General features: G+C 39.3%; 1 protein-coding gene across 6 annotated transcripts in view; it reads left to right on the top strand.

Moving 5' to 3' along the window:
* The first annotated feature begins 6,146 nt into the window (after positions 1–6,146).
* The window catches only part of RPRD2 (regulation of nuclear pre-mRNA domain containing 2), an 82,078-nt gene continuing 68,793 nt past the window's right edge, over positions 6,147–19,431 (top strand). For 2 of the 6 annotated variants that reach the window (XM_061183549.1, XM_061183548.1), the window contains exon 1: positions 6,147–6,967. In XM_061183549.1, the coding sequence (XP_061039532.1) occupies positions 6,763–6,967 (205 nt within the window). In that variant the 5' untranslated portion in view covers positions 6,147–6,762. The remainder of the gene's footprint in view (positions 6,968–19,431) is intronic. The other 4 variants (XM_061183546.1, XM_061183547.1, XM_061183544.1 and 1 more) reach the window with 4 other exon arrangements.

Raw genomic sequence — 19,431 nt, 5'->3', positions numbered from 1 at the left:
TGCTCGATAAGCATTGCCTCCTTTATCAGAACAAATTTATGAGGAAAGTAGATTTTAGAGGTGAGAAATCTGAAGTTAAGAGTGAGTAAGTAATTTGCTCCAAGGTTATGGCTAGTAAGTGATGGAGTTTAATTTGAACCCAGGTTTGACTAGAACCCAAACTTAGTTCCTACACATGCTGCTTCATTTGTGAAATAGGTGGTAGGAACAGATGTGTTCTTTCAAATGAATGCTAGACTCAGAATAGTTCCTATCTTGGGATGCTGTTATCACTTAGAATACATTGTGAACTTCAGTAATTTCTTTCATAATCTGAAGTTATATGTATATCTTTAGTTAACGGCAGTTATTTGTCCTCTGTAGCGTTCTGGAAAGAACTTTAAAAGTCATTTGGAATTTATCATGGAGAATTAAGTGAGATGATCAAAGTAGATAATAGCTTTCTTTGTTAAAAAATGCAAATATAAAGTTACTGGACTGATTTTTCCTTCCTATATGTGGCTTACCTTGATGAATTTCCAGAAATATCTTGAACAATGGCAATATCATTGTAATATAGGTACCAAATAATTATTTTTGGATAAGACAATTCAGTCATAACTAACACTGTTTAGCAATCAGGGTGCTTTTGCATGTTATTCAATGCAATATTCTGTAGTTAAGATACATGTAATTTTATTCAGGGCAGAAAATGCTACTGTTCAAAAGAGATTCGATCCAGTTGGAATGATCAGGGAAGTTTGCCTGAAAGAGGCAGTTTAAGATAGTTCTTGAAAGATAGGTAGAATTTTGGTAATAGAAGAGGATATTTTAGGCAGAATTAATTATAAATAGAAAATTACAGGATATATTTAAGGAAAAGGAACAGTTTGGAGCCCAAGGAACCTTGGAGGAAAGGCATTTGAGATAATACTGGGAAGTTAGATTGGAACCATTGTGGAGGGTCTTAAAAGTTAGGGCTTTTACTTAACTTGGTACATAACAAGGAAGAAGTTTTTTGGTTTTGTTTTTTGAGTAGAGGAAAACTAGGAGATTAGTCTGGTAATGTATATAAGCTGAAGAGATATACTAGGAAGCTGATCGTGATGCTGTTGATATATAGATTAGAAAGGTGATGATAATCTTTAGGTAGAGGGCAAGGGGAATGAAAAGAAGGGAATTCACGCAAGAAATATCTAGGTAGAAGTCTACAAGATTTGATAACTAGTTGAAGGGGTAGAATCAAAGATAACTAGGATGTCCAACTTGAATAAATCTGAATGCAGGTGCTAAATTTAATCTTTGGGAGAGAATGAGCAGAAAAATGAGAGAAGGGCTAAAAATGGAACTTTGGCAAACACAAGGGGGTAAGAAAACTAGCAATGGGCAGAGAAAGGATCCATTTAGTGGGATCTGATTAATGATTGTATATTTAACAGAAGCAAAGGGAAATGAATTTTAAGAAAGATTTAAGTAAAATAATAGCTGACATCAACGTCATCAAGCCTTTACTAAGCCAGGCACTACTTTAAGCACTCTACACACATTAACTCATTTAATAATTATAGCACCACAGAGAGTAAATTGCCAATGGCAAGTGGCAGAGCCTGAATTTGAGCAGTCTGGTTCTAAGTGTCTTACTCTAAACTATTGCACTAACAGAAAAAGCTGAAGGCTGAGACTGTAAACAGTGCACTGGAATTAGCAATTAATAGATCTTTGATGCTTTTTAAGAGTGTGCTTCCTCAGCACCTATTGCAGTGCCTACCTATTTCACTGAGAAAAGAGAAGCAATTGAAGAGAATTTCTGCACATTCTCACCAACAAATCTATCAATCTACCTGAATCTCTACCTAGATTCTCTACCTTCCTGTTACAAGAAAGGAACTGTCTATGGACCTATCACCTGATCCTATCCTCTCCCACTTACTCAAGGAAATCATCCAGCAATTGTCCCATCTCTATCCTGTATCAACTGTAGCATCTGATAATAGCTACATTATTTCCCACCTTGGAAAAAAGAAATGACCTTTTGAACCCACATTTCCCTCCAGCTTCAGCTCCATTTCTCCGCTCCCATTTTATTTCTTGAAAGAGTTGTCTACACATGATAACTCCACATCTCCCATTCTCTCTAGAACCCTCTCCAATCACTTCACTTCCTGGAAACAGCCCTTGTCAAGACCACCAGTGACTACTGTGTTTGCCAGATTCAGTGGTTATCTCATTCCTCAACTTATGCAACCTATGCAGCAACACCTGACAAAATTACTCCCTCCTGCTTGACAAATATTCATTACATGGCTTTCAGAACATTACTTTCTGGGTTCTCCTTCGCTGGTCATTCCTTTTCAATATCCTTTGAAACTTGTTCCTTATAGCCCAGTCCTTGGTCCTCTATTCTATCTACGCTCACTCACTTCTGGGCAACCTCATCCATCTCATGGCTTTAAGATCATCTATATACTGACAGTTCTTAAACTGATGTTTCCTACCAAGAACTTTTTCATGAACTTTAGACTCACAATATCTGGTGCCATTTATGCCTCTGATATCTCAAACTCAAGATATTTAACTGAAATCCCGATTTCTACTCATTTCTCACAGGGCTGCTCCTTCCCCTTTCCTCCCCTGGTCCATCTGAGAAAATGGCAATCCATTCTCCGAGGGAGCAATATCACCCCACATGGGGAAAAAGTTGGTTCTTGGGGGATGAAAAAGTCTTAGATATTACAATGCTTTGTCACCTTCCAAAGCTCAACTCTACCCAACAAAATCTTACTCCTTATTTAATTTCTCTCATTTTCTTGGGTGTGACACAAGCAGCAATGACATTGAGTTCATGGAAGATACAAAAATTGTATGCAAAGTCAGTAAGCCCGTGCGCCACAACTGCTGAGCCCGCGTGCCTAGAGCCCGTGGTCCGCAACAAGAGAAGCCACCGCAATGAGAAGCCCGCGCACCGCAACGAAGAGTAGCCCCTGCCTGCCGCAACTAGAGAAAGCCCACGCACAGCAACGAAGACCCAATGCAGCCAAAAATAAATAAATAAAATAAAGTTAAAAGTTCACTAAGGGCTTCCCTGGTGACGCAGTGGTTGAGAATCTGCCTGCCAATGCAGGGGACACGGGTTCGAGCCCTGGTCTGGGAAGATCCCACGTGCCGCGGAGCAACTAAGCCCATGCACCACAACTACTGAGCCTGCGCTCTAGAGCCTGCAAGCCACAACTACTGAAGCCCGTGTGCCTAGAGCCCGTGCTCCGCAATGAGAAGCCACTGTGATGAGAAGCCCGCTCGCCGCAACTAGAGAAAGCCCGTGCACAGCAACGAAGACCAAACGCAGCCAAAAACAAATAAATAAATAAAATAAATTAAAAAAAAAACAACTGATTCCCTGGTGGTCCAGTGGTTAGGAAACGGCGCTTTCACTGCCATGGCCCGGGTTTGATCCCTGGTCAAGGAACTAAGATCCCACAAGCCGTGCGGTGTGGCCAAAAAAAAAAAAAAATCAAAAACTGATTTCATTGCTATTATGTATTTATACAAATTGTTAATTTACATATGTAATGCAGTGAATTACAATTTATATACATAAATTACATTAAAGTTTACTCAGCAAATACAGTTATAAAGTTAAATATTATTAGCATTAAAATTTTTTAAGTTTTGGGACTTCCCTGGTGGCGCAGTGGATAAGACTCCGCGCTCCCAGTGCAGGGGGCCCGGGTTCGATCCCTGGTCAGGGAACTAGATCCCACATGCATGCCGCAACTAAGAGTTTGCATGCCACAACTAAGAAGCCCGTGAGCCGCAACTGACCTGGCGCAACCAAATAAATAAATAAATATCAAAAAAAAAAAAAAAAAAGAATTCAATGGAAGAAAGACATCAAAAAAAACTTTTTTTTTTAAGGGGCTTCCCTGGTGGCGCAGTGGTTGAGAATCTGCCTGCCAATGCAGGGAACACGGGTTCGAGCCCTGGTCTGGGAAGATCCCACATGCCGCGGAGCAACTGGGCCCGTGAGCCACAATTACTGAGCCTGCGTGTCTGGAGCTTGTGCTCCGCAACAAGAGAGGCCGCGATAGTGAGAGGCCCGCGCACTGCGATGAAGAGTGGCCCCCGCTTGCCGCAACTAGAGAAAGCCCTTGCACAGAAACGAAGACCCAACACAGCCATAAATAAATAAAAATAAAATAAATTTAAAGCTGCAGTCTCTATAAAAAAAATTTTTTTTTAATTTTTTACAAAGATTTTAGTCACTCTTAACTCTGCATTGAATAAAAAGTAAACTTCATGCTTACTCTTGTATAAAGCACAAATATACAGACGGTACATAAACAGATATACAATATAACTGTGGCATTAACATTTCATGGGGGTTGGGGGAATAGGAAAAAATATCTAAGAAGAATCTTTAGGGTCAACAGCAATGGAAAAAAAGGCTGAGAAACACTGTTCTAGTTAATCAGGTCAGAAACCTTGGTGTCATATTTGACTCTTTTTTTTTTTCTTCTTCTCATATTCCCCTCAAGTCCATGAGCAATCCTTTCGGCTCTACCTTCAAACTATATCCAGGATCTGACGCCACTTCTCTTTTTTTTTTTTTTGCCATGCTAGTAGAAGCCACCATCATTTCCTTGTCTGGTTTACTCCAATAGCCTCCTTAACTGGTGGCTCTGCAGTCAGTCTATTTTCAACATAGCAACCAATGTAATCTTTTAAAAAGAATGCTATGTAACTTTTCTGCTTAAAACTGCTCTAAGTGTTCCCCACCTCAAAGTTAAAATCCAAAGTCTTTACAGTGGCCTTCCAGGCCCTACATGAACTCTCTCCCTTCACCTCTCAGATCTCATATTCTATCACTTGTCTTCTTCTCTAGCCACAATGGCCTCCTTGTTCTTCCTCTAATATATGAAGACATTCCTGTTTTAGGTCCTTTACACTTGCTGTTCCACCTGTCAGCATGTTTTTCTCCCCCTCCCCCATATTTGCTTGGTTACCTTGTGCTCAACATTCAGATCAAGTATCACTTCCTTCCAGAAGCCTTCCTTGATCACCAAACCACCATTCCCATTCCCTTAAGGACCACACACACAACCCCTCTCTCTTCCTTACCCTGCTTCATGCTACTTCATAGAACTTATTACTCCCTGATATATATTTTTTATGGTCTGCTGCCAATAAGCCCCAGAAGAAAGGGATTTTTGTCTATTTTGCTATGTTACTCCCCCACATCTAAAACTGTACTTGGCACAAGACGTTCAACAACTTTTTGTTGAATTAACAAATACTATATGTGAGCTTGACAAAACAGGTTCCCTGCCTCAAAAAACGTGAGTCTACTGGGAAGACGTGAAAGAATTAAAATACACTAACTGCATGTGTTCAGTGGAACAAAGAAGTCTCCAAATCTGCCCAGAGGATTTACATAGGCATATGCAATTGCACGGTTAATCTAGGTTGTGCTTAATCAATGTAATAATAAGTATCTAAGGCTTTTGTAAACTATAATGTATTATGCAATTGTGAGACTGTATCATAACTGGCGAAGGTGAGATCACATCTTGCCTTTTATTGTTTCCGCGTCTCGAAAATTCTACGGGGGAAATTTTTGTTTCACTTCATTTACTTCCTCTTCCTATAATCCAAAAAGTCAAGTGGCTGTGAGTGTTATCGTCCCAGGGGAGTGTAAAAAATTGTTTGGTCTGGGAGTCTGCGTAGTGAATGGCTCACTGGAGCTGGCGCATGCGCATCCTCTGAGGCACTGCAAGATGGCTGTCAGCTACTTTGTGGCGCGTTGGTGCCCCGAGAAATTAGCAGCGGCGGCGGCGGCAGCTGCAGGTGCCAGAAAATAACAGTGGCCGCTGAGCGGTGGGAGTTTCTCGGCCTTGCTGTGTGAGCTGGACAGCCCCAAGAGAGACACCTCGCTAGGAAGCAAAACGCGGGGCGGAGCGGTGAAGCCCCTCCCCCAACCTCTCCTTAGTTTGACCAACTCCCTCTCCCACCCTTCTCTCCCCGTTTTTCCTCCCAACCCGCTACGCGCTGGCCTGCTGCGCAGGCGCACGAATAATCGAAGCGCCTCCTTAGCCCTTGGGGCTTGTGGGCTTCTGCGCGCGCTTCTCGTTCTTCTCCCTTGATTGGCCAGATTGCCCCGCCATCACACCTCCCTCTGCTTTTTCTAGGTTGAGAAGGAAGCAGGGGGGCGGGGCCAAGCAGCGCGTGCGCGATAGTGTTGCTGTCCCTTTGCTGCTATTGCGTTGCAAAAAAAATCCTGACTAGGTAGCCTTGGGCCTTTCTGTTCTAGAGGATCTAAAGGAGAGAGAAAGATTTCTGCAACTGAAGGGGCAGTCGGGTATTAACTTTAAGATATTCATGCCCGCTCTTAGAGGAGTGTGGGGAAGGGCCTTAAGCGTTGAGAGCCGAAGAGTATAAAACCATTAATTTCCGGGCTAGGCGTTTAGAAAGGCTTTGCAGGACCTGTTTTCTGCTTAATTCTTCCGTGATTACTGACTGGTTTAAACACAATCCCTTGAACAATTCCGATAAACCTTCGAAACCCGCAGCCCCTCTTTGCAGCGTGTAGGAGCCGCCAGCGTGCCCAGCAGCTGGTCCTCCCGTCCTACCTCCAGAAGAGCCTAGCGCGTGCACCATCCCCACCCCCTGGCCTCCCTCCCCACCTGCGGCTTTCACGCACTCGCAGTGATTGTTTTGCCCGCTCCCGCCGCCGTCGCCGCCGCCGCCGCGGCCGCCAGAGGAGCAGCAGCGCTTGTGCAAACCGGGAAGATGGCGGCCGGCGGCGGCGGAGGCGGCAGTAAGGCCTCCTCCTCGTCGGCCTCTTCGGCAGGGGCTCTGGAGTCCTCGTTGGATCGAAAATTCCAGTCGGTAACTAACACCATGGAATCTATTCAAGGCTTGTCGTCTTGGTGTATAGAGAACAAGAAACACCACACTACTATCGTCTACCATTGGATGAAGTGGCTCCGGAGATGTGAGTGTTGGGGGGTGACTAGGGAAGGGAAGACGGGGGATGGAAGGAAATACTACCCGAAACGCTTAGGGTTTCCCTGTGGAGCCGCTGCATTCGGTTGGGGTTGTTCATATTAAATTTTCGACCAGAGTGTACCCAAACTCAGACCCTATTCCTAGCTAGGATTGTCCTGAACTGCAGGAGGCTCATCATTTCTTGGATTTTATAGCGACTGACTTGGTGTGACCTTGGGCCGTTGGGCCCAAGTCTGTTGAGATTTACATGTTGTTTCAGAGCCTTGTAAGGTGATGTTGTTTTTACTGAACCTTCACAGAAATTGTCGCGTCCGTTTATTTCTTATAGGCCCTGACGTGTTAATGATTTCTTGTTTTCCTGATGATAGACACGCTATGGTTTAAGCAGTAGTAAATGCACCTATTCCGCTGGAATATGTGGGACCATTCTATTTTCCACTGACCTAAAACTTGTGATGTGTAATAAGAAGGGCCTTACCTAGATGAAGAGGTAACGTGAGCTCCACATAGAGCTGAGGCGACCACCTGAGAGGTTTTTGTAGCTATATTTGCTGCGGTAAAATACAGGCTTCTTGATACTGACCGGAAACAACCGTAGTCAGTATCGCCACTAACACCATAAAATGGAAAACATATCCGGCTACTTTTCAACCAGTTCAGATACCTTTTCAAAGAATAGGAATTGGTTTCATAGGTAATCAAAACAAAGAATCAGAAAGTGTGCTTTTTGAATAGGTACTACTTTTTTACCCCAGTTAATTGTTTTTTTGTCTACATCGTGGAGTTTTTTTCACTTTGCTGCGTTACTGCAGAAAAGAGGTCTATTAGACTGTCAGGAAGCATGGCTTGTTTGCAGAAAATTTCAGATCTTTTAGGACAAAGTGTGGAGAAGTCATTTGTTGCTTCCTGCCGAGAAGAGAGGGTTGACCCTAAATCCATGTATATCTATTTGAATTTTAGGTCTGTTGTTGCTTCCTGTCTATGGCATGTCACCAGTGAGACCCATCGTCCACTTATTCTTCTTATTCCACTTTTGCTATTGCCCCTATAGTGTTTTAATTTGTGTTTACTTTTAGGGAACAGATGGATAAAACTTACAAAATCATAGACCCCAAACTTCAAATCATTTGTGTGTAAAGTTATTGTTGGGAGAGATGTTTTGTGGCTCTTTGAATAATATATGCAGAAAGGGTTGTATAACCAAGGCAGGATTACCTATATTTACCAATAGCAGATCAAAGTTACTTTCTTTCCAAGAGGTAAAATTAGAACATACAATATCAAGTACCAGTCATTATCAAAGACTCACATAGTAAGTATCTACTAAGCGCCTAGCCCTTTGTCATTTACAATATATCTAGTATCTCATTATACCTTAAACTAACGCTAAGAAGTAGATTTTTTAATAATTGATTTACAGATGTGGAAACTAAGCCTCAGAAATGTTAAGTAAGCTGCTTAAGTTTATACAGTAAAATGGTGGAGTTGGGATTTGACTCCACCATATCAGATGACAGTGGCCACATTTAACTTTGTAAAGTAATGTTTTCATGATTATTCTTTAATGTTTTTGGTATACCAGTGGTAGCAAGCAGTGCTCAAGCCTGAGGATGTATTCTCCTTAAGCATATTTTTCTTCCTGTTTTAAAACATTTTTACTTTTCCTACCTTTGGGCTCTGGTGCTTTAACTGTATGGTTACATCATTTGCAAGGATAAGTTGGTCGCCATCCCTGCCTGTGGGATTACAAATGCAATTACAATATTTTTTCCAGTCAGCGATAACGAGATACACTGGAGCCAGAATTTTTCTGCCTCTACTTTTGATATTGTGCCTGAGCTTATTTCCCTTGTTGATATTTTAAGAGTGAAAAAAATGATTGCTCTAGGAAGACAGTACTTCATTTGAAATGCATTATATATAGTTTGTATAGTTAAATGCTTTTGGCTTTCTATAAACCTGATTTTTTTTTTGTCTGGTGGAATGCAACTTAACTTTCTAAAATGGTTAAGGGTAATTTGTAGTTGTTTTATGTTTACATTGAGTGAACATCGTTTATCTTATTGTAAATAAAGCCTTTTGAGAGAAATATTCAGGAGATTGGTGTTAGAATTATTTTAGTTCGAGTTTGGTTTTTAAGTCAGCTTTAGGCAAATTTGTGAAATAGGTGTCTTTGGCATTCCCAGCCTTTCTGTCCATTTTCCTGATGCCCCTTTTGCTTCTCCTTTTTTTCTTTTGACATCCATTATTTAGTAATTTATATTTAGACCGCAGTGTGAGTTTAAGTAACTGTGTTAACTCTTCCTGAGATATTTTCATTTTTATCCTTTATTTCATAATGTGTAATAAGAGACTTTTGTTCACTTTAAAGGAAATAATCTAGGGAGTTCTCTGGTGGCCTAGTGGTTAGGATTCTGGGCTTTCACTGCCGTGGCCCAGGTTCAATCCCTGGTCGGGGAACTGAGAGCCCGCAAGCTGCGCAGTATGGCCAAAAAATAAATAAATAAAAATTAAAAAAACAATAAAGGAAATAACTTAGAGAAGGCAAGTAGTCTTCCTGAAGACACACTCCATGGTGGGTTCTACTGATTTTATTCAGACTTGTTTTAATTTGTTTGATTGAAGCTTCCATTACTATCATTTTTCAAAAGTGATCTTTCTGTGGCCTAAACAGATGTCATTTCTGTGCTTTAAAATCCTTCAGTGATATCCCATTGCAACAGGCTTTAAGGGTTAAACTTCTTTTTACTACAAGTAAAAGGTCTACAAGTTCCTATACCACCTGCCCTGCCTACTACCTCTCAGGCTTCTTCCAATCCTATCTTCCCATCATTTAGATCCAAGCTCAAATATTAACTCCTCAGAAAGGCCTTCCCTAATGATCTTATTTCAAATGGTTCCTTCAGTTGCATTCTAACACATCACTTTATTTTCAGTATATGAAATTACCTTATTTATTTGTTTATATGCTTACTATTTATTTTCTTCCACCAGATGACAGGGCTATGTCTTCTTTGCTGCTACATCCCCAAGCAACTAGAACAGTGTTTGGCACACAATAAGTAATCAATAAATATTTGCCAATATAATTTTGTGAAATAGTTAATCAAGAACTTGAATTGTTTTAATTTCTGTTTATCAGAAGGCAGCGTTTATAATTTAGTAAAAGAAATGATAGGTATGGTTGTTGGCAGTTTCAAAATATGGCTCTTATATGGGCTTGATGTGCAATTTGACTAGACTGTCATTTCTGTATTTTGTTCATCCGTCCCATTTTTAATGTAACATGGAAATCAGTATGGAAAAGTAGAAAAACAGACTTTAGAATTAGACCTAGGTTCAAATCTTAATTCCATCAGTTAATACCTGCGCACAGTACTTAAATTGTGAGTCTCAATTTCTGATCTGTGAGTAGAGATAATTATCTCTCATAGGCTTGTTGTCTAGATTTAAGAAGATAATGCACGTATTTTAGTATAGGTCCTAGCATATACGTATATGTTCAGATTATTTATTATGATGACAACGATGATGTAGATAGTCTTAAGGTCCTGACTATTTGAAATAATTACTTTGTTTTGGGAACAGTGCTGGAAATTACATTCCCAGTCAGGGGGAGATGATTTGGATCAGCCTTTCTGTAGTGAATTAGCAAGTTCTCTGAAGAACTAGTAGGACAAAATGGAAAATACTGTGTTCATGATATCTCCAAGTTGTTTTGCTTCTAACCATTGAATGGGCTGGTCTGTTTTAGAAAGTGTATGAGAATTGAAATGATTTTTTGAAGAAAAGGGGGTTATAGGAAAGTAGAATCATTTGTAGAGCAGAAAAGCTGTTAAGATTTCCTTTCAGCTGTTTTTGGTACGAACTTTAAGTATGTACAAGATTAGAAAAGTAATAACACTCCCACCACCACTGATCACCCCACTTCAGTAGTTATCATTTTTTTTAAAATCAATTAATTTATTTTTGGCTGCGTTGGGTCTTAATTGCTGTGCGCGGGCTTTGTCTAGTTGCGGCGAGCGGGGGCTACTCTTCATTGCGGTGCGCCGGCTTCTCATTGCGGTGGCTTCTCTTGTTGCGGAGCACGGGCTCTAGGCGCGCGGGCTTCAGGAGTTGTGGCTCGTGGGCTGTAGAGTGCAGGCTCAGTAGTTGTGGCCCATGGGCTTAGTTGCTCCACAGCATGTGGGACCTTCCCAGAACAGGGCTCGAACCTGTGTCCCCTGCATTGGCAGGTGGATTCTTAACCACTGCGCCACCAGGGAAGTCCCAGTAGTTATTTTAATGGCCGATCTTTTTTCTTCTGTCCCCTTTACTTTCCCTTCTCCTCCTCCTCATTTGAAGCAAATCTCAGTACAATCTGGTATTTTCTCCACAAGAGAAACTGTTATATAAACATGGACTGGCCAAAAAAAAAAAAAAAAAAAATCTCTTAATACAGGATTAATTTGTTGCAGAGAATTCGAAAAGTACAATTTACTATTTTTGATGTACAGCAGTGGTTTCTCAGATCCTTGAATGGACCGTGAAGATGGTAATAATTTTCTAGCTAACTTTTATCCAGTGCTTATTATGTGCCAGGCACTGTTCCAAGCATTTTGCATGTATTAATTCTTTCAATCTTCATAATTCTTTGAAGTAGGTATTGTTATGATCTCCACTTAATAGATGGGAAAACAGAGGCACTGAGAGGTTGAGTAACTTGCCCATGGTTAGAGAGCTAATAAGTGGTGGATCCGGGATTCAACCCAGGCATTCTTGATTTAGAGCATACACTCTTAGCCATTGTACTACACAGCCTTTCCTATTCATAAAATATTTTCTACAATATTAGGCCATGCAGATTAACTATAATGTCTAGATTTTGAAGCTTTGTGGGTATTTTTGTTTTTATTTTTGCTTTCTGTGGGAAAACTGATTATCTTGTATAGATTTGAAGTTCTGATAGTCATTTATAATTAAAAAGGAAAATAAATTGAACATGTTAGTTACTAAACTTATCTACTTGATAAAAATTTCTAAATGTTAGGTGTTTTAGATTAAATAATAGAAGGATTTTTTTGGTGGCAAAGTTTGGGGTACCACACTGGTACCTCCACTGGTGAGTGGAGAGTGAGGTCCATAATCTTGTATTTGATATTGCACAAATCTGAGGGTCTGGAACTATTTTCTGCAGCTCTGGTATCTGAAATGTAGCTATTCCTTTAACTGTTTACTTTCCTTGTAATTCATCCTTTGTAGCAGATATGTTGGCTACACATACAGAGTATAACAGTACTGCCATAGCTTTTTTTTTTTTTTAATTATTTTATTTTATTTACTTATTTTTTTTGGCTGTGTTGTGTCTTCATTGCTGCGCGCGGGCTTTCTCTAGTTGCGGCGAGCAGGGGCTATTCTTCGTTGCGATGCGCGGGCTTCTCATTGCCCTGGCTTCTCTTGTTGTGGAGCACGGGCTCTAGGTGCACGGGCTTCAGTAGTTGTGGCACACGGGCTCAGTAGTTGTGGCTCGTGGACTCTAGAGCGCAGGCTCGGTAGTTGTGGCCCACGGGCCGAGTTGCTCCGCGGCATGTGGGATCTTCCCAGACCAGGGATCGAACCCCTGTCCCCTGAATTGGCAGGCGGATTCTTAACCACTGCGCCACTGGTGAAGTCCCTGCCATAGCTTTTTAATCACATATCACGTGTATACAAATGTAGGTGGACTAGGTACAAATTCTTTAAGTTTCAAGGTGAATTTTGCTTATAAATCCCTAGTTTACATTCAGTTCTTTTTTTTAATATATATATAAATTTATTTAGTTATTTATTTTTGGGTGTGTTGGGTCTTCGTTTCTGTGCGAGGGCTTTCTCCGGTTCCAGAGAGCGGCGGCCACTCTTCATCGCGGTGCGCGGGTCTCTCACTGTCGCGGCCTCTCCCATTGCGGAGCACAGGCTCCAGACGCGCAGGCTCAGTAGTCGTGGCTCATGGACCTAGCCGCTTTGCGGCATGTGGGATCTTCCCAGACCAGGGCTCGAACCCGTGTCCCCTGCTTTGGCGGGCAGATTCTTAACCACTGCGCCACCAGGCAAGCCCCTACATCCAGTTCTTTTAACAAATATTTATTGAATATCTACTGTGCCAGGCACTGGGGACACAAGCAGGTGAATAAAATGGAGAAAATTTTTTGTCCTCTCAGAGCCTATACTGTCAGAAGAGGAGACAAGCACCAAACAAACAAAATATTAAATATATTAGAAGGTAAAAAATATTAGGAGTGCTAAAAAATATAAAGCAGGGAAGGGGAATACAGAGTGTTATAAGAGTTTGTAGTTTTAAATTAGGTGCTAAGGGAAGGCCTCACTGAGAACGTGACATTTGAGCAGGAAGGTGAGGTATAGGCAATATAGATGGGAGAGTGTGACAGGAGAATGTTCCAAGACAAAGAACAGAAAAATACAAAGGTCTTGAGGTTAGAGTGTGCCTGGTGAGTTGAAGGAACAACAAGAAAGCTTTTGTGGCTGGAAAGGAGTAGTGAAAGTAAGGATTAGCAGATGAACTCAGAGATTATGGTGGGTGATACGGCAGGAGGGGCAGATCACAAAGAATTTTATAGGCATTCTTCGGCTTTTATTTTGAATGAGATGGGGCAGAGAAGTGATGTGAACAGATTTCTGTTTTTAAAAGATCATTCTAGTTGCTGCAGAAACAGGGATGCCAGTAGGTGGCTATTGAAGTAATCCTGGGATAAAATATTGGTGGTTTGGACAAACTTGTGAAAGTTATAAGAAGTAATTTAATTCTAGATCTGTTTTGAAGGTAGATCCAAATGGCTTTCTAGATGAATTAAATGTGGGGTGAGAGAGGAGAGTTATCAAGAATGACTCTGGGGTTTTTTTGGCTGAGTGACTAGAAAGAGTTGACATTTATTGACAGACTTCACTCAAAGTGTACAATTCATTTGTTTTAGTATATTCACAAAGTTGTGCGACAGTCACCACAGGGTATCTGTTTAGTATATAAATTGTCTTTAGAGCCATCAGCCTGGAAGAGATGTACTAGGAAGCAAGTGTAGATAGAGAAGTAAGTGTAGTAAGACAGAGTAATAAGTATAGATAGAGAAGAGGTCCAGAGAGAAGCCTCTGGGGCATTCTGGTATTTCAGATACCTCTTTCTACTCACTTGGTCTAATGTGTTATTGTGTTTGGTTCTTTCTGAGGTTCAAGGTAAACTTTCAGCTCCCCAAAGAAGTAATACATCTATTTTGATCTCTTGCGTATTTCTACTCTTGGTTTAGGTTTAATGGCACTTCTGGATTAGTTAGGCATTAGGTCTGTTATAATTCCCAGTTGTAAAATTATTGCATAATCAATATTCTCTCTGCCCTTTGGATGCCTAGGTCACCTTTTCTTCCATCCATTGCCCTAGGTTCATAGAGATGTAGATAATTTCCATGTTTTCTGACATGTTTCAAAACATGAGCTACCGTAATTATTACATGTAATTATTGTAATGGTGTATACTAAATGATCCTTTTTATGTGTATTGTGAGACTTCACAAGCAGTTGTTATATTTTTCATTTAGCTGCTTTGTCTCTCAAATGCAGAAGGGTTGTATTATATACATGGCCTTAGGTGGATTTAAAGCAATATGTAAAACATACTTTTGCTGTACATCCCATAGTAAGCTAAATGTTAAATTATATAGCAAATAAACATTCCCATAAATCAAAGTGTGAAACAGTATTGACAAACTTCAAGTGATTTTGTGGTGTGGAAATATCTTGAAAATTCCATTGGAAATTTACATTTCCAATGGAAAATTACTAATATTAACATTTCCTTAAACAGGCCACCCCAAAATTTCAGTTCTGTTGGTAGAGAAGGGGTGAGTGTATGTATGTGTGTAATTTCTTAGAGAGTGGAGACTTCTGATTTTATTCTTAGTGATTTGGCTTCCTGCCTTTCATAAACAAATAATAGATGCATCCAAACTCCCTTTTCTCCTAAGCTTTTGTCATTCAGTTATCTTTTTTTTAATTTTTATTTTTAAATTAATTAATTAATATTTTTAAACCCCCTGGCATCAGTCATGGACAGAGAAGCTACAATTCCAAGATTCCTAACACCTTGGTCTCCGGATTCAAGGTACAGCTGGCAATAACCTCTGTCTACCAGGCAGGTGATGGAGACCAATTTGCAAGTGTGAAGCCAGCTGGTGGGAAGATAAGGAGGGGGCTGAAGGGGCTGTGAGGCTCTTTTTTTAAAAATTAATTAATTGATTAATTTTTTGGCTGCGTTGGGTCTCTGTTGCTGCGCGTGGGCCCCCTTCAACTGCGACAAGCTGGGGCCACTCCTTGCTGTGTGCCCACTTCTCATTGCAGTGGCTTCTCTTGTTGCGGAGCACAGGCTCCAGGCACACGGGCTGGAGTTGTGGCTCGCGAGCAGTTGTGGCTCGTGAGCTCCAGAGCAGACTCAGTAGTTGTGGTGCACGGACCCAGTTGCTCCGCGGAATGTGGGATCCTTCCGGACCAGGGCTCGAACCCGTGTCCCCTGCATTGGCAGGTGGATTCTCAACCACTGCGCCACCAGGGAAGCCCAAGTTATGATCTTTTTTTTTAATCTTTTTTTTCCCCCACTTTTCCCAAGTGTTTAGTGTTCTACAGCAGTACTTTAAAAAGTCCGAAGGGGATATTTTGGGTTAGTTGTTTTAAAATTTCATCTGAGAACTAAGACTACATGAGGTTTTTTAATGTGAAGAAGGAGCTCAGAGACCCTAGTAAAAAAAAATTACTCAAAAACTTAACACCGTTGCACAAACCACCTAGACTGAGTTTCTCATCTGTTTGTCATGGAAACAAAAAGGAGTTGGTGCTTTGTAGTGCTTTTGATTCCACTGCATCCACAGATTTTAGTTATAGAACACTGGAGAGATGCACATCTTGTGGAGAAGTAGTAGAACCTAGTTACTCCTTTTGGAAAAAGGCAACAATTCCATTTGTGCTTTAGAACATTGAAGTCTTTCTGGCTAAGATAAAGATAGTCTAAAAAAAAAAACTCATTGTTTTTCTTGTTCTCTTAGAAACATTGAAATAGAGGCTGTTTGATGAAAGAAATAAAATGTTTAATACGCTGGGTTTAAATTTTGGTTGCAACCTTTTATCTTTCCCTCATCTCTCTTCCTTCACTTCACTTGCTAGTGATTAGTTTCACTTACTTTCACCCTTTGGTTTCTTTGGTACCCACCAGAGGTGGCTGGGGGGAGAAAGGAGATTGATTATTTCCTTTAGTGAAAGTTTCACTGTTAGAAGGGAAAAGATTTTTTAATGTTAGGCATTATAACTTATCATTTTTAATTAAAAAAAGACCCGAATGGATCCTGTGCTGTTTTTGTGTTCCCTTTACTGTCATGATAGTTTTAAAATGGTAGCATAACGCATTATTTTAAAATGATGACCTCTAAGAGGCAGTCAGTATTACTTGAGTTATTAACATTTCTTTTATAGTGTATTGTTATGTCCAAAGATACAGAATTCAGAAAATTAATTTAGAAATATTGGGTACTTACTCTATGTAAAACTTTGTTAGGTCACTCGCTGAAAGAGATGGAATTATAAGGAACTTAACGTTTCGTAACTAAGATAAGAATTGAACAAAAATAACTTGTTCTGGGAAGTATGATAATATGAGTTTTTATATGCTGTACCAGTTTCAAAGAGTTATCACTTTTTGGTTGGAGTGAAGGTATCATTCACTGAGCACACTTACTAGATATCAAACATACATATATATATATATATATTTCTATAATCCTAACATAAGCTCTGTAAGGTAGGAGTTATCCACACTTAAAATTCTTATAAACCGAGGCTTAGGGAAGTCAATTGATTATTTTGAGGAAATTGTCAGAACATTTTTAAAGCATAGGAAAGGGAAACTGCCTGGTTTCAGGGTGGCTAAGCATAAGCTTAATTTTTTTTCCACCCTCGGTTTTGTTCTCTGAAGGCAGAAGGTGAGAGTGAGTGGGAGAAATACAATAAATACGGTGGATTCAAAGCCTGAGTTGCTTACAAGTACTTTGTTATTATTTAACAATGTTCTTTATTAAATTTCCAATCATTAATACAGTTAACTTCACAAACATTATCACTAATAGATTTAGTAATAAATAGTTAACATTTCCTGAGTTCTTATCATGTGATCTCATTTAATATAACAATTCATGAGGTATTGATATTATGTAATTTTTATTACTTAGTAAGGCTATTAGTGATATATATGTAAAATTACGCTGATGAAGGGAAAATAATAAAGAAAACATTATAGATGATATAACTGAAGCACTTGAAGGCTCAGTGAGGTAAAATTAATTGTTCAAGTTTCATAGCTAGTAAACAGTAGAGCCAGAATTAAAATCTAAGCAGTCTTGACTCCAGAGCCTACTCTCTACCTTTGTGCTAGACTGCGTTCCACTTCTTTCAAAGTTTATTGGTATTTTGTAGTGTTCCATAGTGTGGTATATATAGTATAATGGTTTCCAAACAGCCCTTGTGCCTGTTTTTTCCCAGCTTTTTAATATATTATTGACGTGTAACATTGTGTAAGTTGTGATGATTAGATACATGTATAAATTGCAAAATGATTACCACAAGATGTACTCTTTTAGAAACTTTCAAGTATATAATGCCATATTGTTAACTATAGTCACCATGTTGTATGTTAGATCCCCAGAACTTATTCATCTTATAACTGCAAGTTTGTACCCTTTGACCAACGTCTTCTCATTCCCCCACTCCCTGGCTCCTGGCAACCACCATTCTACTCTGTTTCTATGAGTTCTGTGCCTGTCTATTTTGATGATTTCATGGAGCTGCAGAGGTGAAAAAAATTCATTAACTCGTATATAGCAATAAATTGAATATAGAAGCAGATATGAGAACTTAGTTGTCTTCTATTAAGCCAAACATTAGATTTTCAAGAATGTAAAACAATGCTACTCTCCTCACTAAATTTTTTCTCTTGCAAATATAGTTATTTTTAATAAAATATGTATAACTTATTAACTGAATGGTTTTATTATTTTTAATAAATTAATAGATATTTTAAAATTCTTAGTTTTAATTTATAATACAGTAAAGAGCATAGATACAACTAACCCACATAAGCAAAAGTTCTTTGGGGTCTTCAGTAATTTTTAGGAGGGTAAAGGTGTCCTGAAACCAAAAGGTTTGAGAATTCACTGATTTATTGATATGTTGTAGAATGACCTTTATCAAGTTTCTGCAACGTACACATCCATTGTCTCTCATTTTAATACTGTGTATTGCCCAGGGGTTACCAGATGTTATTTTATAACCATTTAATTACTGTTTTTTAATTTGTGAGATCATAAGTTTGATAACTTCTTATTTTGCCAAATAAGGATGTAAAATACACTACCATTTATATTATCACTATCATTTTATAAATTACCACTTTATATGAAAAATTTGCTTTAATGTCCTTGTCTTTCAAGTCTTAGCTCAAATGTCATCTCCTTAGAGGTTGAGCCCTATCGTCCTAGCCAGAGCCTACCCCCCTTTGCTCCTACCTATCATTTTCTTATTGCATCACCCTATTTTATTTTCTTTATATACCTTTTCCCATTATAAGATATTACCTTATTTATTTGTTTATTTACTGAGATGCATGTCCCCTGTCACCCCCAACTAGAATGTAAGCCCATGACAGCAGGGACTTTGTTTTGCCCACCACTACCTCCTCAGCACCTTGAAGATGGTGTAGAACATAGAAAGTGCTTAATTAATGACTTTCTTATATCTGACCACAGAGCACACTTCGAGAATTGTTGCTATAGAGGTTTTACATAGTTTTGTTTACATAGATTTACATATGTAGGGGGATATACAATATTGTATAGTGGTTAATTGGCAAAGTACATGGGCTTTGGACTCCAATAGGCATTATAATTGTTACTTAACCTCTTAAAGCCTTTAAATAGGGATAATAATAATACAACACACCTTATGTGATTGTTGGTGGTATTAAAAAAGATAATTCATATAAAGTGCTTTGCAAACTACCTGACATTTAGAAAGCTCAGCACTGTACAACAGAAATTAACACAACATTGTAAATCAACTACACTTCAATAAAATATACATACATATATATATATACACACACATATAAAGAAAGCTCAGCAAATGGTAACTATTGTTGTTTTTAAATGCAATTATGGTATGTATTTTTATTACACCATGTTTCATGCAGGCCTGTGTGTTTAAGCTTTAAATTCTTCCAGTTAATCCTGCATACCCTAGGTGAAATTTTAAGGTTAATAATCCAAAGGAATGAACACAGATTTTTTTAGGCCTTTTTATTAATACTAGAGAATGCCTGGAAAACACACTAATTCGGAAACTATTTACCTATTTTGAGTATTTCACGTACCTATTTGTATAACAACATCT

Source organism: Eubalaena glacialis, chromosome 3 (assembly GCF_028564815.1).
Source record: "Eubalaena glacialis isolate mEubGla1 chromosome 3, mEubGla1.1.hap2.+ XY, whole genome shotgun sequence".
Taxonomy (NCBI): domain Eukaryota; kingdom Metazoa; phylum Chordata; class Mammalia; order Artiodactyla; family Balaenidae; genus Eubalaena; species Eubalaena glacialis.
Note: the sequence above shows the minus strand (reverse complement) of the source record. Positions and strands in the feature narration are given on the sequence as shown.